We start from the raw sequence: 20,176 nt of genomic DNA, 5'->3' as shown, positions 1-20,176 counted from the left end.
GAAGTACACATATTGAGAGACTCTGGTTCCCATCTTCATTTCCCTTTATCTCCCCGTTTGGAGTGTCAGCGTTATTAATGCAGGCCTGCGGTCCACACTAGAGAGAGACAGAGAGAGAGAGGTGGCACATAGACTTCCAGCAGCAGCATATATACAAGTAGGAGTTGAAGAAGGGGGAGAGGTGCACCACAGTGTGATTTATTACATGGGTTTCATTAGGCAGCACAACAAAAGGTCAGGGAACTTTAAGGTGGGCCTTGGCAAGTGTTAGAAAATGCAAACGGTCATAAGTATTCTTAGATACAATTAACCTTTTCTCTCTCCCTCTGTCCCTCCCCTTCTCTCTTTTCCTTCCTCTCTCTCTGAAGATTGGGAGCTGCATGTTTCATGACTGGGGGGGTCTGCTACAGCTGCGGATCTCTGCGGATCTGACACTTACTAGGAAATAATCTTGTGGTTTTCAACTTTTTATTCTCCACTTCTTTTTTAGCAGTCCAAAATGACCAGTGTTTCAGTGTGGAAATTGTTTTTCTTGCTCTTATTTGCAAGCAAATTAGCATAAAAAGATGGAAAGCCATGTAAAATATCAATGTGAATATAATTGTCCCATTTTAGCCACATTGCATTGGTTTCCAGCTAGTCGTAGAATTGATTTTAGATTTGACTGGTCTGGGACTAAATAATTACTCATGTTACCGTAAATTACTTTTTGCGTACATTTTTTCGGGGGTATTTTTTTTTTAGATCAGTCATTTTACTGTTACTGAAGTAAATGGAAATATTGCACTTAGCTACATTTCAAATAGCATTCATAACAGAGAACCAATTTGTTCTGCCCTCTATAAATATCAAAACTGGATGATTATAAATTGACAAATAGTGGAACAGTTCACTGTCAGTCAGCAGAGATGACAAGAGTAATCTGGTTTTACTTTGTTAATTCACTTTTTGGCATTTCCAATGAAAAGAATATAGCTTGATCATTACCCTCTTGCCCTGTTAGAGTTTCATAAAAGTTCATAAAAGTTATTGTTTCTAAAGTGTAACCCAGTAACTTTTACTTATAAATTTTTACAGTTGTACTTCTGCCTGACCCACTGGGGTCTTATCTATATATAATATTATTAATATTTTGATGGTTATTTATTTATTTATTTATTTACTTTTTTTTATTCTTCCAAAATTTCAATCAGCCAATTAGTTTGTGTTCAATAAATTCATGCCATTGTTTCAGTTTTCTGCCTTCATTTGGAGTAATGGGGTAACTGTGTTTTGATGTATCTTTGGGGGCCATTTGACCGCCGGTCAGGAGCAACAAATTCCACACATCTTGATCTTAATAAATTAATCTTGTGACTTATAACTCATGAATTAATCTTTATAAGAATCCAGGTTTCCCATAAGTGACAAGATATCAAGTGACACAGGTGACACAGGAAGGAGATGGGGGGACGAGGGGTAAGTTATTATTTTTTTCACATTCCAAAATATGAAAGTGTTTCATTTTTAACTATTATTAAATACACTGTAATTGTAATGAAATAGATTTTTTTTTTTTTTAATGAAAATGAGTCTGTTATCTATCTAAAGACTGGTTTAAAAAAATCAGTTTATCAATCAAATATGAGTGTTTTTTTTTTTCTTTGATTTAGTGCGAAATATGTTGGTGGCTTGAGTATTAAGTAACATATCAACACAGTAACATTTCCACATGAGAGGCAATTTCTAGTGCTCTTTCCACCACTGTGAATGCTGGTTCAAGCATATATTTCTGAATGCCTGTCTCTACATACCAAATCAGCTGCAAAGACGTTTTTAATTGTTTCAAAACCTACATTGATGTCAAGAGGTGATTTTCACTATCAAAGCGCCTAAACTTTGGAGCTACATGTAGCAAGCTCTGCAGCCTCTTCTGAGAAGAAACTAAAATTTCTTCTTTTTCTCTCACTTTGAACTTTCTTCTTTTCTGCCATTTGTCTGATTTTTTCTTTTGTTGCCGTTTGTATTTATTTTTCAGTTGACTGTCATTATATACTCTATGTGTTTATTGCTCGTATGCATTTTTATTTATTGGTATTTCCTTTCAACTTGTGAAGCAGTTTGTGCTTTTGTCTGGTGTTTTCAAGCTGCCAGACTCACCTGCTCACCCTGCTGCTGTATGTGCTGCTTTCTCCTGTATAAACACTGCTGTTGACAGCATGTGAATGTGGAGAATCTATGAGATAATGAGGTACTGGACTTTTGGACTCACAGTACAGTCATCTGGCTTCAGAAGACTTGTCTTATGTTGTTTGGAGTAATTTTATGTGTTAAGTTTTGTCTTGTTTTCTGTTTTGGACCTAAAAAATAAAATGATTCCATTCACTTGAGTGGCTTTTGAAAGGCATATACGGAGCTGTGCTACCTAACTTGCTCTATGATGCGCCCTGTCAGTTTTGGTGACCTCATGGCGTTCCCTCTGGTGTAGTGATGGAATTATGGCTCTTTGACGAGAACCAACTCTTATGGCTCTGTTCCTTTCAAAGAGCCGTTCAAAAGACCATCTCTTTTAGATTATAATTTGGATTAAAAACTGCACTCTGCTTACATCCAAATGCTGCATTTTAGATTTGAGCTCATTTTATTTCCTTTTTTTCTCTAAACACGTCGTCTACCTCTGAGTCTGACTGTGTTATCCCACCTGAACTGTGGTAATACCCGCCTCTACTCTGCTTGTGATTGGCTAGTATTCATTGCCACTTGTCACCTGCATTCATTTAGGTAGGTTAAGGTTATGGTTAGGGTGGGGTTGGTGCCAGGATTAGCCAGAGGCAGAGTAGGGGCGGGTCTTCCCAGAATTTGGATGGGCCTTGTGACTGGACTGCTGCACCCGCAGGCTGCAGCCTAGTTGGTGACGTAATTATGTTTTGACTCCAGCCGACATGCAACACCGGAGGATGCACACGAAAAGTAAACAAAATGGATGGAAACAGAAAGAGCAAAGGTGGCACTGAAAAGGCGAGAATTAAAAAAAGGAAAGCTCTGGAGTCAGATGTGAGCAGTGAAAGATGCTAAACTACTGTTGATTTATGTATCAAGTCAATGAATTGTGTGGCATTATGGCACAAAATGTAACACTATATGATTTAAAAAAAAAAAAAAAAAAAAAAAAAAGCTCTTTGCAAATAGAATGAGTCCAAATCGCACCTGGCTGGAGCTGAGCTCCATCTCCTTCAGTATCATATCATCGTATTTGTATTACACTTATATATTCTGTTAACTCCCCAAATCAATGCCAACAATGCCCCAAACAATGTAAACAACAATGAGTGAGACGTCATCAGACATGCCTGCATCCTGCGCGCGCACACTGTCATGCTGTCTGTCGAATCGCCCTCGTCTCTAAGACTCAGTCCAGTTTCTCTTTTACCTCGGCAAGTTTTCAAAAGTTCAACTCTGAGTCAGCCAACATTTTATCTGTATTTACTCAGCTGTCTGTTAAGCATCATTAACGTTAGCCTAAAACTGGTGAAGGGAAAGACAGAAGAAACATGCTTTCAGTCCTATTTGGAAGCTCATGAGTTCAAATGAAATGACTGCAAACCTATATGTGAACTGTATAGAATAATTTTTGAAATGTGCACTTTCTAATAAATCTACATTGTGAAGCAACACTTATTTGCACTGAATTGGAAATAATGATTATAAGGCTGTAGAGAACAGTGCGCTGTGGCAGACATACATACTAAGGTTGTAATCACATTATTTTATACAATTGGTTTTAAAGTGGGCCAGTCTGAGTCATGAAACTCCAGGCCTGAAAATGAACTCCGGCCTGCCAGCAACAGAGGGGCACATGCTTGTTTTATGAGTGTTGGTTTTATTTTTGGACCCAAGAGTGGTGAGCCCAATGAAATATGACCTTCATGGTAAAACACTCATGGACTTTACCACCCTTAATTGATTTACACATTCCAGAGTTGCTAACAGAAGGTACAAGAGGTCATCCCTACACCTTGGCTCACAATGTGCAGTAACATAATTAATTCCCAAAAACCACACACACACACACACACACACACACACAAAAAAAAAAAAAAAAAATCTGATTAATTATTTTCACTGAAAAATAAGTCAGTGTGTCAGTTGATGAGCTGTTCTTCACTTAAAGCAATTATTAAGACAAATGCTAATACTCAGGCTTGAAAGGATTTTGACTGCAGTATGAATGCTTGTATTTCAACTCATTATTTCAGGGTAACATTTTGGAGATGTGGTGTGCACGACTGAGTGGAGTCTAAACTCAGTTAAAAGCTCTGAATTTGGATGGATGTGGCCGCAGTGAACCCAGTGATGAGGAACTCTATGCCTTTACTCTAACTAAACTTTCAAACTAATAAACTAATATACCCAGCGTGTACAGGCAATCTACTAAGACCTTGAAGATTGCAATGCAAGAGGGAGTCCTCCTCACTATCTCGCTCTCCCTGGAGGCCAAATAACAACTAACAGCCTTGTAATACATCAACTGCAGGAGTCACACAGTTGCATTAACAGTTACAGGAGTGGAACAATCACAGGACTATGAGCGGGCAGAAGGACGTGTACTCACTCGGTCTATCTTTGTCTTTTACATGAAATTTCTGGTGACTACTTGAACTTAGAAATTGATTATGTTTTGTCTTTATGGGAGAAATACACATACAAAGAGATTACACCATCAGTGATAGGGCTGTGATGACAGATGTGCAGCAGAGCATCAAGATTTCGGGTTTGTTATGATTCACTTCAGGAAATTTAACCGAACTTGTTGCTTGTCTTACATGAAAATAGTAGGCTAATGGGCGACTACAGAGGCTAGCAGACAAACACAGCCCCTCAATTTCCTGTTCTAATGTCACTCGTGGGCAAAACGTGGGCAGACATGCAAATAACTAAGCACAAACACACATGCACACACTCACCACACTGGACTGAAGAATAGTCGCCGCTGGTCAAAAGTGTGGTCAAAAGTGTGGTCATTTGGACACAGTGAAAATCTCACTCCTTATGATTTTAAGACATCACCTGATAGTCACCGGTCCAGCTTCCATGCCACGCCACAAGCATCACCACTGTTTGGCACACTCGCCCAGGTGTGCCAAGTTAGCATATCACCCCCCACGTGAATGTCAGCCGCACCCTGTCTCCTAGCTCCACCTCTCATCCTACACCTACCACTGACATAAGCATGAATCAGGTACCCCATTTTCACCTTTCCATTGTGTCTGAAGTTTAGGTAAGGGCTAAGTTTAGACACACAAAACAACTTTGGCAAAAACAACAACAACAAACAAAACAACTACGCAGTTTGATTGATTGGGGTGCCCCAGGTTTTGGTCATGTTTAAATAAGAATAACTTGGAAACCCTGGTAACTCACCTGGTGTTAAGGCAGAGTCCTGACTGCAGCGTCTTGGTTTCAAATCCAAGCCCAGGCCTTTTGGTGTGTGTCATCCCCTCTCTCTCCCTTGCCTTTCCTGTCTCTCTCTACTGTAGCTATCAAATAAAGCAGAAATCCCCAAAACATCTTTAAACAAGGATAACTGGCTTAAACTTTTAACTTCGCTAAAGTTTGAAACTTGAAATTCTGCAGGGGTAGGAAATTAATCTGAGTTGAGAACAGGCAGACTTTTGTACTTTCCCTGTTCATTTTCCCTTCTCTCACTTGTCAAACATATTAGCACATTTGAATTTTAAGACGTCTTGATCATACCATGAAATTTTGGGAGACCAGGCTGAAAACCAAGGCCAGGATATAACCTGCAAATTAGCTCTCGGCCAAGATGAACATTATGAACATGTCGATGATGTGCTGGGTGGTAAAGCCCAAAGATGGGGCACATAGTGCAGCGATCACTATAGCAACTTGAGCTTCAGTTCAAGACTGCTAAAAACAAAATGTAAAAGAGACCAAACAAAACCATTAATTCATTCAGTGAAACTAATTCCCAAGTGTCTTCACACCCTTACAAATGCATTGTTATGAGGCATTAAACAAACACGCCGCCGCTCTAATCAAAAATGCAACACCTTGATGTGAAATGTGCTACCCAGTTTCATAAGTGATATTTCACAAAGTTTGAGAGTGGAACCATCTGAAAGTTGAAACAAAGCAATAGTTGGGTTTAAAAAAAAAAAAAAAACGCACACAGCTAGATAAATAAATAAGCTCAGATCATCTACTTTTTGAAACTCAACAATTGAAATTGCCAGCATGTATGGAAAAAAGTCTTATTATCTGGAAATGTATGGAAGTATCATACTGCTTTCCTACTTAATTGATGGTGCTTTTCAATCACCTGGTATCGGCTCTACTTGCCTTGGCTCTACCCCCTTTTTTTGGTTTTCAATTAAGCAAAAGTTTGCAATAGTTTCTGGTTACAGATACTATTTTTGTAACCACCTCCATTGAGGCTCCAAGCAAGCAGAACAGATATTTCCTGATATTTCCTATCAGGGCACCCCTGATAGCTCACACAAAACAAAACAAAACAAAACAAAAATTCAGCAGATCTCTTAGCTACACCAAAATTGTTCATATGAAGAAGCCATTTCAAGTGGGTCTTACTGATTTCATCACCTCTGTGATTAGGTTGGCATAATGCCACAGACCTAGTGCCAAAGATAAACACTTTTATATAGCAGTTCTACAAACAACGTCTTTCAACCTCTCATTGATTATCCCTTGTATACCGTTCGCACATGTGTGAACATTAGTCAATGTTAGCTCTAGTTAATGCTACTTTAGCCATTTTAGGTAACTTTGCTTGACACCAAAAGTACTTGGTTAGGATCAGGAAAAGGTTCGACGTCATGGTTCAGGTTAGGAAAAGGTCATAGTTAATGTTAGGACAAATTAGTTAACATTCATTAATATTACCTACCTAATGTTATAAAAGCAGACATGGCTCTCACTTGACAAGGGGGCCGAACCTCATAATCCTGCTGATTTTGCCATCCACCACTCTACCTAGCTCCTCATGAAGTGTTTCTCGCTTGTTTTATACAACATCACAAAATTTGAAAATGTGATATTTCAACAATGCCAACATTTTTCTTGGGTGGTTCTTTGGTACTCGTTGACTCATTACGTACTAAACGCCAGTAAAGTGGAGTGATACATTAAAATGCCAGCGTGCTGTTATACTGAATACGAGCACTTCTGGACCATCTTTTGTCTAATCACCCTGCGCCACCGGAGCTAACTGTTGTATGATATGAAACAGAAACGCGCCGTAAGACCCACCACCCGCGGCCCCAGTTTGCTGGATTCTGTGCAGCTGAAAGCTTCAGGTTTACAGGCTCACTGATGATCTTTAATGTCCTGCTGTGAGGATCTTCTCTGCAAGCAGATGCTGAGGCAACTCCTAACTGGCCAGCTAGATGAACATTTGTGCTAGGCAGCCTCTAAAGTGCCACACTGATATCATAACACCACCTGTTCACTGTACTCCTCCTCCCCCCCCTCTCCTCCTCCCCCCGCTCCAACTTTTGCCTTTGGCCCACCCCGCCTCCCTCTCTGTTACCACTTCCAACACTCTTCTCTCTTCTCTCATTCTGACTCCTTTTCTCTCTCACACTCTTTTTTTTTTTTTTTTTTTTTTTTTTTAAGTAACAAACAAATGATGATGATGTTGGCTGGGAGACAGTGGTAGAGAGGCAGGGAAGAAAATAGCCCTCTAAGTGGCTAATCTAAGCCTCCGACAAATGAGCAGTGTGATCTCTCCTCTGGAGGGGGCAAATGACAGTTTGTTGTCTGTGTTGGTTCACTGATTGGCAGGCTGCCACACCTCCTCCACGCACAGGAGTGTGGACCACATCGCCCCCCTCCCAACTCCAACTGGGCTCCCTGGTGTACAGGGGTGGTTGCTGTTGCCAGACCTCATGCACACACACACACACACACAGAAGCCAAATAAATATGGCCACATTCACAAAGTACATGTGGTCATCACACACATCACACATTCTGCATGCATGTTCATACATAGGTGTGAACACCACACACACATACAGCATACATTTATGTGCACACACACATGCATGCACGCACGCACACACACACATATTTACACCTTTCTCCTGAAAACTGCAAAGCCGTTCTTTTCATTATCTCAGCTAACTATCTTGGCTGCATTGTGTGTATGTGTGTGCAAATGTGTTTTTGTGTGTGTGTGTGTGTGTGCGGCATTGTGTTGATGCGCTGACATGAGTGCATACTGTGCAAACGTGTGAAAGCGAGAGTCTGCTAATAATCAAAAGTTACGAACTGTTTGACGCTGGTCAAGTTATGCAGATACATTCATCAAGGTCTGGATTTCTAAAGCTTTTCAAGCGAGCGTTCTATGGTCTGAATGTGTTTCTCAAAAAGACCAAGATTTTATGAATGTTGTCATCAGTGTCACATTGGCAGAGAGCTCTAGTTACGTTTGACTTAATGATGTGCATCAATAGAAATATACATAATAAATATAGCAGCTAGCAGTGATTAAGAGTTTCAGGCACTATGGAATTTGACCATGAAGTAGTGCAGAGGTTCTCAACCTTTTCCAGGCCCCTCAAGGCCCTCCTGTTCATCATTAAATCATGTCAGGGCCCATTAGAAAAATATGTGTTCAAACTGTTGTGTTCAAATCTGTTCCTTTGTTTGACTCTAACACCAATTTTTCTTATGAATTGAAATGCTAGTGTGTCATAAAATCAGAGTTGTTTAAAAAAACAACAACAACAACTTATGAATGCCGTAAAATTCCTGTTAGAATAATTACAATCACTGTAACATCTTTTTTTGTAAGTATGCAACAAAAGTCCTTGAATTAAAATAATTAAAAACAGGTCTATTTCAATACAAAAGTGATCCTTGACCAACACCACACACACATCACTGTCTAAAACTGTCGCACTGTAGCATCAGATCAGACCTGAACCTTTGGCCCGATGCAGCCTGGAGGAAGCTTTCACAAGGTGCAGGGTGACGTGTGCTGAACAGCCAGCGCCACAGCTGTGACTCAGGCAGCTGGACCCAGCATCTGTGTTGGTGACGACTGGCCTGCAGCTGGAGGCCGGGGACACCCACCGTGCTAAAATGCTAACTTTTTTATTGATAATCAAAAAATGTTGCGCACTCCAAGGTGCTGAGTTGATGTGCCCATGAGATCTCAGTACATGAAAGGTTACTTAAACTCACATTTTTTATCTTTGCAACTAAACTGAGCATGCGTCAGCGGCCCCACCTCGGCCGACCACTGGGCTGCAGCCTATTGGTTCGGAAACCCTGATGTAATGTCCCCGGTTGGCCGAATTTGCTTCAAATGATGCACATCCTCAAGATGTGCCAAGACAAAATAGCATACCAAGTTTGATGTCAGCGGAAAAGGCTGTTACATATTTGGGAAATTATATGCAGTTTTCACACACAACTGTCATGTTTGTTTTCAGGTTTGTTGAGTTGTTACAACACCTTCTGAGGGAATGTTGGTGTGAAATTTTGGTGGATGCACATCTTAACAAGGAATCTGCTCAGATGAAATTTCATGTTGATGCACTTTTTTGAAGGTGTTGTAATCACTGCTGCAATTTCATTTGCTCGTGGCAATCATGTGGTTTGGTGTTACGACTTTTCATTATTTGAGCACTGAGGAGCCGTTAATGTCCATCAAGAGACTGATGTTGGAAATCTTAATGTTTAGAGCCTGTATAGCATCGTCCTATAGCCAGTTGCTGCCAAATTTGATATTATTATATTGATACTGTTTGAAAATCAAATGTTTAACCAGGTTGGGCACGAGAGACATGGATCTATGGACATAAAATTAGCTGTGTATGTTTGGTATAGGTCTTTATCAGCCAGCAAGGTTAAAAAAAAATGTGGAGTAACACTGAAGAAGCACAAGAAGAAGAAGAAGAAGAAGAAAAATACAAATAAGACTTGCAAAACAAGATGTTGCAACTGCTTGGTACCCTTAATTGAATTCGAAATGTTAATTTACCTTGTCCTGTGCAAGCTGCAGGGCTGGTCACTGTAAAAACCTCTCCAAGTGGCAGAGCTGTGGCTGTGTGCAACGAGGAGAAAGGTGAGTGCAAACCAAGTGCTTTTACAACTACATTTGTTGGCAAAGATGTTGATGGAGGATGGCTGGAGCCTGTATGTTGCTGTGCATTGCGTCAGCAACATTGCTGTTATTACAATTGAAGTCAACCAATCATACATCAGTCTGGACCCCTGACTGTTTAAATTAAAATCATTTGATCACCAATTAGTTAGGAGCAGAATATAATAAGTGCAATGAGATTTTACCAGACTCTGTAAGACACCTCACAGCTGACAGAAACAGAGGTGTGCCATGCTTTATTACCAGCTCAAGACTGCTTCAGAGCCAAATAATGAAATGGATGTGATTATTGCATTTTACTTGGATGCAACTGATGAAATCCTCTCCTCCCCCTTGTGCATGTGTGTCTGCGTCTCCATGCCTGTACTTGCCTGTGCACTGGCATTTGTGTCTGTGCAGCAGCAGCACTGACTTGTCAGCACTGGGCCGACAGATGGGTTTGTGTGTATCTCTGTATGTGCAAATGTGTGTGTGTGCGTGTGTGTATGTATGTGTGTACACGTTTAAAGCGGTGAAGCGCTAGCTAGGTGACCTTTCGGGTGGTGCAGAGGTGGCATCACTGTGACAGTGTGACAGAGCGGGCCTCAGCCTCCCTGTAATGAATGAGCTCTTTCAAGGTGAGCACCTCTTCGTTTCTCCCCTTCCTCTCTTCTCTCTTCTCCCTCCATCCCAGGTGTCCCCTTTTCAACTGAGACTCTCCACATGTATGTGGCCCTATCTGCTTTGCTTATTTTTCTACATTGCTGGTTTGACACAAAGGATTTGAGTGATGCCCTCCTGTGTCTTTTTATTTACTGTTGCATATATTAAAAAGGTATCTCTGCATTGCTTTTCAAGCCTGAAGATACTATCATCAACATACAATCATCAAAATAAGTGCAGTTCTACTGTATCTATATTTTAAAAAAATACTTTAAGGAATATTACAATATTTTGGGCAAAATACCCCTTTTACAACTTACCCAGACTGAGACAAAATGTTTGATACCATTTTCACCTCTGTACGTCCAGTGGTTTAGTTCCTATGGGTAGCATTTCTTGTTAGCTTAGCATAAAGACTTAAAGTCTATGGGAGTCATTAGCCTAGTTCTGTAAAAGTGAAAATATAAACCTTATAGCAACTCTGAAGCCGTCTTATTTACACAGTGCATCGTGTATTTGAAATACACATCATGATATTAAAAAAAAAAAAAAAAAAAAAAAAAAAAAAAGGAGAAGTTAATTTGTGCCAGATCTACCCATAATTAATATGGGCTAATGATTCCCATAGACCTCAAGTCTTTATGCTAAGCTAACACAAAATGCTACCGATAGAAGCCAAATCACTGGATGTAAAGAGGTGAAAATGGTATTGACCATCTTGTCTCAATCTGGGTAAGGCGGAAAAAAGGGTATTTTGCCCAAAATGTTGGAATATTCCTTTCAGAGGTCTATATGTTTTAATAGATGACAGAGTAAACACTAAGTAAGTTATGGTATGGCAAAAATACTAAAGCAAACACTCACTTAAACACACAATGTGATCATCACACGATACCACAGTCCAGTTACATCCCACAAAGCCTATACTTCTGTCCAAGTGAATTTGTGGAGTTCCTGCAGTCCAGCTGACATTGCCCTCTCCAACAGGGGATATATGATAATGATGGAGAAAAGATACACTGTGTTTTAATCCCTCAGAGAGTGGAGGTGGTGTTAGGGGTGGGGGGGCACAATCTGTTCTCCTTATTGATCTGGGCTGAGGGGACACGCATGGCAGGTCACAGCAGCATACTTGCATGATATTGATGGGTGAGCAAGCACGTGACCACCCGCATTTCTGAGAAATGGATCCTGCTGTTCGTCCTTTAGATCCAGCAGACTGGGGGAGACATCATCCCAGTACCAGAGTCACAGGCAACGCCGGTGAGCAAGTTTGTCGACAGATAGGACCAATGGTATCATTTGACATCACCTCAAAAAGTCTTTTGGAGATAAATGAAAAAAGTTTTAATACATAAATGAAAGTGAACAAACTGCCGGTCCACTCTGGGTCAAATTTTCTCGTATTGGTATGTTGATGAAGAGGATTTGGCTCACTAGCTATATTATCATCACGAGCCTGGGTAATGCTACAGAAACTACACTGCAAATACAATAATAGTTTTTTTTTTTTTTTTTTTGTCATAGCCGCTATGCCTGTTATCGTATAGAGACGAAGGATACCAACAGCTCAACATTCATCTTGAAAGTCAGTTCCAGACCCAAAAAGCTAATCTGATTGGTCGGTGAGTTTTCTCTAAGCCTCCAACAAAACAAAAATCGGATCTTCGCTCCAAAAATGCAGACCTGGGGTGAGTAGACCTTAGGTGGGTTAACAAACAGTGTTATTGAAGCCAAAGCCTGGGGTTCATTTCCTCAGATGCATCTCAGCTCTAAAATAATCTTGACATCACTACTGACATCATGCAGAGACTCAGACAACCGCCTTAACTGAGTCCAACTCTATTGCAAAAGCGGTTCCCAAGTGCCCAAAAAGTCACAAATAAACAGTGTACATGCATTTCCAAATTAAAAAAATAATGCCCGGGGAACTTTTTAAAGATCAGCAATATGACGGCAATATAGGGCTGAAAACTCTGAAAACTGAGAGCATAAAAAAATAAATGTAAGACCAAAGCTGAGAGAGCAAAAAGGGCAATAAACAGTGACATGAGTGTGTGTGTGTGTCTCGGTGTGTGTGTGTGTCCCCTTCAACATCCAATCAATTAATTTATAGGAGTTTGACTAGTCAATGCATAGAAGTTTAAGGACCATTACTATAGACAGGTGTAATCCCTTCAACTGCTTGCAGTGCTGGGGACACAATTAATGAACCAGGTGGAGGAATAAGGCATCTTTGGAAACTTTTAGATAGATGAGAAGACACTGAGACATTTAATAGCAGCCGAGACCAAGACAGGCTCAGGTCAAAGCTGGCACTGGACCGAGACAAGCCCACAACATCAGAAAAGTGGATTAGACTGGAGACAGAGACCAGCCAGCTTATGATTGAACATTTGTACCATATGAGATGAATATCTGTCTCTTTCACTACAAATATCTTTGAAGACAAATATCTCTTTCACTGGAAGCTAAACTTGCTCACACCATCAAATGGGTCATTGTTGTGGATTTTTCTTTTTGTGTGTGTGTGTGTGTGTGTGTGTGTGTGTGTGCGCGCGTGTGTGCACTTGTGTACATTCAACCACAGGTTTTAACCATCGGGGAATTTTTCACTTCTGCTGAGCTGAGCTGGTTGGTTACTCACTCGTCATGATTTTATATGATACATATGGAAATAAAGAGACAAAGCACAAGAGCAGTTGTGCGCTACCACAGAAATGACCATCATGATAAGCCTCATGTTACAGCTATCACACTTTGTTAATATATATAATTGAATATGTACTTGCTTTGTTGTAATGGTCCAATTTATTACTATAAACAAGTCTAACAAGATTACCATTCACATTAAAATGACAAATTTGTTATACATATGTGCTCTCCAGTAAGTGACTTAATTGTCAGATCATTAAATGTTAATTACATGATTAGGGCCGTGCTCTAGCTAGTTCAGCACAGTGCTCATGCCGTTCTCCTGAATGGGAAGACAGCCGAGCGATTCAAAGAAGATTGCATTTGTGACAAACACCATTCCCCACTCATCCATCATGCTTGCCAAACTTAGACATTCATTATAAAGTTTGCCGGTGGATGCAGCCTGTTCTGCTCGGCCATTCATTTTTTAGACCCCTACCCTCTCTCTCTCACTCTCTCTTTCTCTGTCTCCCTTTTCCATCTTCATCTTTTTTGTCTCTCTCACTCTCCTTCTCGGCTTCTCCGTGCTCGCGCGTGTGTGTGTACGCCACGATGTGAACGGGTTTCTCTCGTGCTCCTTCTCCTCTGGATGGAAAGATGCTGAGCCGCAGTATAACAAAAGAGGCAGTGCATTAATTAAATACAGCAATTTGCTTTCCTCTCCTTTTTTGTTGTGGGGACAGCGCAGCTAAGATTGATGAGGCACTGTCTGATACACGAGAAGCCACTACATCTATATCTGAGGCTAATTGTGATGGAACACCCATTAGGTGGCCAGTATGTATTAAGTTGTCAGCTTTTATATTCTAAACTGCTTTGCTATGTTTATTAATTTATTTTTTAAATTTTTATTTATTAATCTTTTTTTTTTCTCTCTTCACTCTTTTGCATATAAGCGCATTTGTTTGCCAAGCAGCAGCTATGCTAATAGCAGCAACATAAGCAAAGCAATGAGATAAGTGTTTTTGGAAGAGCAGGAGTTATGAAAGCTTGAAGTGCTATGAGCGTCCTGTGAAAGAGCTAAAGGAGCCACAAGGGCCCTCTCATTAAGGTAGAACCCCGTATGGATTTCATATTGGAGAGACGTAATCACCATTTAATGAAGAATATTCAATCAAATTCACATCAGCAATAGCAGATTTGAATGTTTCTGTTTTTGGTTTAGAAGCCCTGCAGGGCTTGAGGGCTTTGTTTAAAGATGAAGAGGCCATGTCCAAAATACAGAGCTTCTGCTTTGGCATAATAGAGGCTCAGGAGGCTGTGATGCTCGCTGCATGCTCACAGCACTGTCTGGATCAAATCTGTTAACCATTCTCTGCTATCTGTGTCACTCTCACCTGTACACCCTGGCTGTGAGAAAAATCTTTAACACAAATGAAGGTAATTCTTAAACTCAGATGCTTTGCATCCACATCCTCCTGACCAGTCCCGCGCCTCGCCCTTTCTTCTGTTTCTTTTCTCTCACCTCTGCCCTCCCCCTGTGCTGCCAAAGCCTCTCTCCTCTTCACTCTAATTGATAGGAGCAGACTTAGTTAAGATGTCACTTGAACACATCCACAACCCTCAGACATGGCGACAGCCCGCCATCGGCTTCCAATACCCTCCCATATAAACCCCATACCACACATGTAGTAAGTGAGGGCTAAATTGGTATTGTAGGAGGGTCAGGAGTGCCTGGGGCCCTGAGGGAACAGCTGAACCTTCCTGTCACACGCTTGCAAACTCTTACACGTGCTCTCCAGTTTGAGCTGGTAAAGCCCAAGCTTTATGATCCATTTACTCCCACAGCAACTCAATTAGCACATGCAGCCAGTAGCATGTGTAGGACATGCTTTCAAGTGTGGGGATGTATGCAGTCATGACCATATACACACATATACACACATACTGTATGCATTCAACCCAGTGTGCACATTTTACTTACTGTGCACAAGCACATGCACACACAGTTCACTGGCAGCATCTGTTGTAGTTGGTAATTGTTTCCCTAGTTCTAACCTGGCTGTCATGATCAATGGAGGTGACCAGGTGATTAGACAAGACAAGCACCCAAAGCTATTGATTAGAGTCATCCACTCCATAGGAATATATAGATTTATGAGGCCCTGCACTGCACAATGAGTCAACCCGATGGGATTTCTTGTGTAAAGGTTACAAAAGGGTAGAGAATCTTCTCCTAAAGGATTTTCATTTCTAACAGGATGGAAGTGACCTTTTCAAGAAACTTTGTGAGAATAGTGAGCGATGCAGTAATTGTGGAGCATACATCTTTAAAATTCATAGTATGGATTCCTTTGTTTTCAGAGGCCGGCCGCTACATATGTTTTCTGTTGAATAAGAATCAAGTAATTACTCATTCTTCTCAAATGGCAGATTTTACAGAAATTCAGGAGAGGGCCTCCGCTGCTTAATCAATGCGATTCAGTGAAGTTATCGTCACTGTGATACTGGCCACAGCAGGAAACAAACTAATACTAGCAATCAGGATATTGTAACAACAGTTCTTACATGTTATGATAGTACAATAGCAATCATGAAACACATTGATTTTTAGAGCGGTATGTCCCCTCAGCATTCAAACTTATTGAGTGGTATTCAGGAAAAAAAAAATACACCACACAAAGACGTTTTATATTCACAATTTTAAGTGTTTTCAGACCTCAAGTAATGCATTTCGAGTAATGTATAGCTGAATTAGATAGGATCAATACTCTGCAGTTGTTATTGCTGAATGTGGTGAATCAATAGACGTAATAGAATTGTTTTTTGTTGTGTGTGTACATGATAGGTGGTGGTTCATTTAACTGTATGTGTGTGTACAGCAGATGAAACAGATTCAATAGGGGCAGGATGCAGAATGAATGCTATTTTATTACCTTTTCAGTAGCCAGAAGACAAATCCATTTAAAAAATGCAAGGCTGCCTTTCTTACACATTTAGTCCTAGACTTGCATATCTGTCAAAGCTTGTTTTGGAGCTTAATGTATGCATGCACACTTATTCTGAAGCAATTTGCAATGTATGGTTGGCATGTTCTTTCTTCATACATGACAGACTGCATGCATTAACACAGTCAGTCTAAACATGTCATTACATACACAACCTCACATTACTCATTATGCCACCGTACTAGAAGTTTGCTTCTGTTAACCACTGGTTCTCTGAGGTTTGGATAAGTCAGCATGTAAAACTGACTTGGGAAAAATTCTGAGCCTAACCCCTTCAACTTACACCTTGGAAAAAAAAAAAAAAAAACTTGCACTGCACTGCACCTAATACCCCTCGTGTGCCCTGCAGGTTCTCACTTGTGAAATAACTTCGATGAGATATGAGGCATTAACCTTATTCCCAAGGAGGATGGGGAGAATTAAGAGAATAGAGAGTGAAACAGCACAGATATTATAATTATTTCTATATTTCTGGGAGAGGTGGGGTGAGGGTGGAAGGGGTCATTCATCTTATCCAAAGATACACATCCCAGCAATATTTCTGTGGATGAAAACTGCCTGCCCGCTCGGTCTGTTGTGCCAATGTAAACACAAAAAAAAGCAAGACAAAGCATCTTCTTGCCTTCTTTTCACCTGGTGATCAGCAGAAGAGTATCTCTTGAAACTCGCTGTCAGGCAAAATGGATTGTACTTAATTTCCAATAAGGTGCTTAAGAGCGATCCGTAATCATGCCTTTAATTAGAATCCCTTGGTCATTAAGGGGAGATAATTCAGTGAAAAATACCTCTGCTCTCTGTGGGAGCAGCCAAGCAGCAGACGGACGGTCTGCTCTGTACACAGGCCAATTTCTCTCCACTGTGCAAACTACCATAAGCTGCATCACATAGGGCCTATTTATGAAAGTAAAACATGAGGCTTTGTGCACCTGGCTTCCACCAGAGCTATAGCCAAAATGTATTACCACACATTACACAGAATCTAACTTTAAAACTAGTTTGACCTTGCACCTTAGGACCAAACTGTAAATTTATGCGTAGTTAAAGCTGTAGGCAGTTTACTCACACTTAACAAGGACCACGGTAAACCAATACAACTTTCAAAATCCTGCTTACATGGTGATGCCTTCTCCTTTTTTATAACCTTCAAATTTCACCCTGACTTGAAACAGGCTTATATACTCTGGGCAAGGAAGTCAGTTGGTTGAACTAGGCCTCTTAGCCAATTTATCCAAATAAAAAATCCTGTTAAGTCCAAAGATGGATCAGTCGCTCAGGCACATACATTAGCATGAGAAGTTCTCTGTAGCACTCAACCCGCTTTTCACACATTTTTCTGCATGCTACGGGGATCATGTGGCATGACAACAGATCACAATCCGCTGTACGTCACGTCTCTTTGTGTGCTGCATCTACAACTTCCACGCTCTCTCGCTCTGGAAGAATGGTGGAAATGATTCAGAGATATTAACGGGGACGCTCTCCCCGTTATTCTCTGTGTCATGTGTTTTCTCTATCATGGGCTTGCGTGTCAGCCGTGTTCTCCGTTTCATTGTACGTGATTGTCTTGTTTTCTGTTTGTGCGTGCGAGATTCAATCTGTGTGCGCCGGGTGCATGTGGCTATATAGTGGCGTTTGGTTAATAATCTCCTGACCGTTTCATTACAGTAATCAGGGCTGGGATCGGTGGCGGTGGCAGGATGACTTAGAGCTGTGGGCCTCGCCTCATTAACTCACTGTGACCAACGAGCGACGCCCTCACGACAAATTGGAATTGCTTCGGCGGTCTCGCGGCCTTGACTCAAACTCTGCAGACTTTGCCACACAGGATTCAGTGAAAGTGCTGTTCCTCTGTCCTCTCCTCTTCTGTAACATCATCACAGCTGAGATCATGTCCCAAAATATTTTAACTCACACTTTTCCTCTTGATCCTCATTTTGGTGATGTTGAGACCTTGCAAATGTTGAACTGATGTTTACTTAAAATCCTTGTATGTGACTGATATCAGGCTGAACCCAAGGCATTCTCTGGTTAATGACCTCATGCCTGCTAACAACCTACTGACAAAAATCACAATGTTAAGGATAAGAATACAAAGATTTTGCTACTTTAAAGGGAAACACTGAACAGATTTTTTTTATTCAGTATAATTCTTGAGTTCCATCTTCATCATGCACCAAGACTGGTGAAGTCTAAAAGTCAATTACTCTAATAAAGTGAAGTTTTAGGAGCTACATTATCTACAGCAGGGGTGTCCAAACATGTGCCACAGAGGGCCAAAAGGCTGCAGGTTTTCATTCCAACCAAAAACTCCACTGGGTGGGCTTCAGTTCCCCTTGTAGGGTAACAATATTGTCTGGACCCTGGTAAGACCCACCAAATGTAGTTTATCAATGTAAACTTGCACTTTGGAGGCTTGTAGCAGCATAGTTGATGTGAGAAAATCCATGACTGACACCATCACTAGCTCCGTATCAGACTGAAGCACTGTTAGACTGGTAAAATAATTCTGGGCAAAATGGTGGCTTTATATCCAGGAGCAGCACAGAATCGGGGTGTTGCAGTAACCAGCTAACAGCCTGGTGCAGGATAACAGGTGCAGCTGAAGAGTCAATCAAATCTAGGGGCGCAGGAGGAATTAATACTGAGGTCTTGTTCTGATTGGATTGCTCCACTCGTACCTGTGAAAGTAGCTTTAATCTCCAGCAAAACCCTCATGTGATTCAGAAGAAGTGAAATGACAGGCCTCTTAAGATTCTCCGTTTCATGATGTTTTCTACAACCAGTAAGATTACATAACATTTTAATGAAAAAAAATGCATAAAATTACATAAATACACATTTTTGCACCAAATGACTGCCCAACAAAAATCCTCAGCACTGGACATTAGACAGCTAGAGTTGAAGTTAGCAGCAGCAGTAGCTCACTGCAGTCACTGAGCACAGTGCAACCTGTGAAAAGCAGTTTATAAGCGGCCTACCTGTCTGCTGTGATGAACTGACGTTAGCAGATCTGTTTTCTCGCTGAAAATGCAGTCATGAAGGTTGTATTTGCGCTCAAGGCAGGTAGCCGCTTCCCCTTTTCCCAGTGCTGCACCTCTGGTCTATCTACCACAAGAAACACACACATACTTACTTTTTGGCCCCGCACTAAGGTTATCGGTAATGAACAAAAGAAATTATGAAAGGTAGATTTGGAAAAAAAAAAAAAAAAAAACATTTATTAACTGAAATACAAATGAAAATGAGGCTAACTAACTGAGGTCATGGTTCTGCATCCATAGACTTGTGTTTTTGGATTTTATGTTTCTTGCAGTGTTTCCTTGTGTTTTGGTGTGTTGGTGTCCTGTGCCCACCTGTCCTGAGTTAGACTTGTTAGTCCTGAGTGTTTCCCTCAGCCAATCCTCTGTGTTCTCCAGCCTCATGTTCCCGCCCCGTCCCCAGGTGTGTCTTGTTTCCTTGTTAGTATCAAGTGTATTTAAATCTGGTTTTCATTTCTGGCATTCCTGTGTTCCTCCTTACCTTCTAGCACTAAATAAAAATTTGTTTTCTTCAGTGCAACCTACCTCTGCTCCTGAGTTTGGGTCTACTTACCTGCCTACACATAACAACTGAAACAAACTACTGATTGAGAAAATGCCTTTAGTTTTCGTCTTTGTCAGTTTATTTAGTTGTTCATCTATCATAACAGAATACATTTTTTAAATGGTTTGATGTTTGAATTTTATTACACAATTTTTTCTGACCTTTTTGAATCTTG

The 20,176-nt window shown here is 40.8% G+C and overlaps 1 protein-coding gene across 6 annotated transcripts in view; it reads right to left on the bottom strand.

The window, feature by feature from the left end:
* Window positions 1-19,843, bottom strand: part of LOC115359956 (neurexophilin-2) — a 100,757-nt gene extending 80,914 nt beyond the window's left edge. Inside the window, exons 1-3 of one of the 6 annotated variants that reach the window (XR_003928295.1) lie at window positions 19,676-19,799; window positions 19,398-19,524; window positions 5,412-5,516 (exon numbers count right to left, since the gene is read on the bottom strand). Coding sequence is in view for 1 of the 6 variants with exons in the window: in XM_030052664.1 (XP_029908524.1) it covers window positions 19,398-19,520; window positions 19,773-19,841 (192 nt within the window). In the remaining 5 variants the exon portion in view is untranslated. Of the gene's footprint in view, window positions 1-5,411; window positions 5,517-10,015; window positions 10,073-18,079; window positions 19,193-19,397; window positions 19,525-19,675 lie in introns of those variants that run through there. The other 5 variants (XR_003928296.1, XR_003928292.1, XR_003928294.1 and 2 more) reach the window with 5 other exon arrangements.
* Between the last annotated feature and the right edge of the window lie 333 nt (window positions 19,844-20,176).

Source organism: Myripristis murdjan, chromosome 5, assembly GCF_902150065.1.
Source record: "Myripristis murdjan chromosome 5, fMyrMur1.1, whole genome shotgun sequence".
Taxonomy (NCBI): domain Eukaryota; kingdom Metazoa; phylum Chordata; class Actinopteri; order Holocentriformes; family Holocentridae; genus Myripristis; species Myripristis murdjan.
The sequence above is the reverse complement of the archived record's forward strand: the minus strand, read 5'-3'. Positions and strand labels throughout refer to the sequence as shown.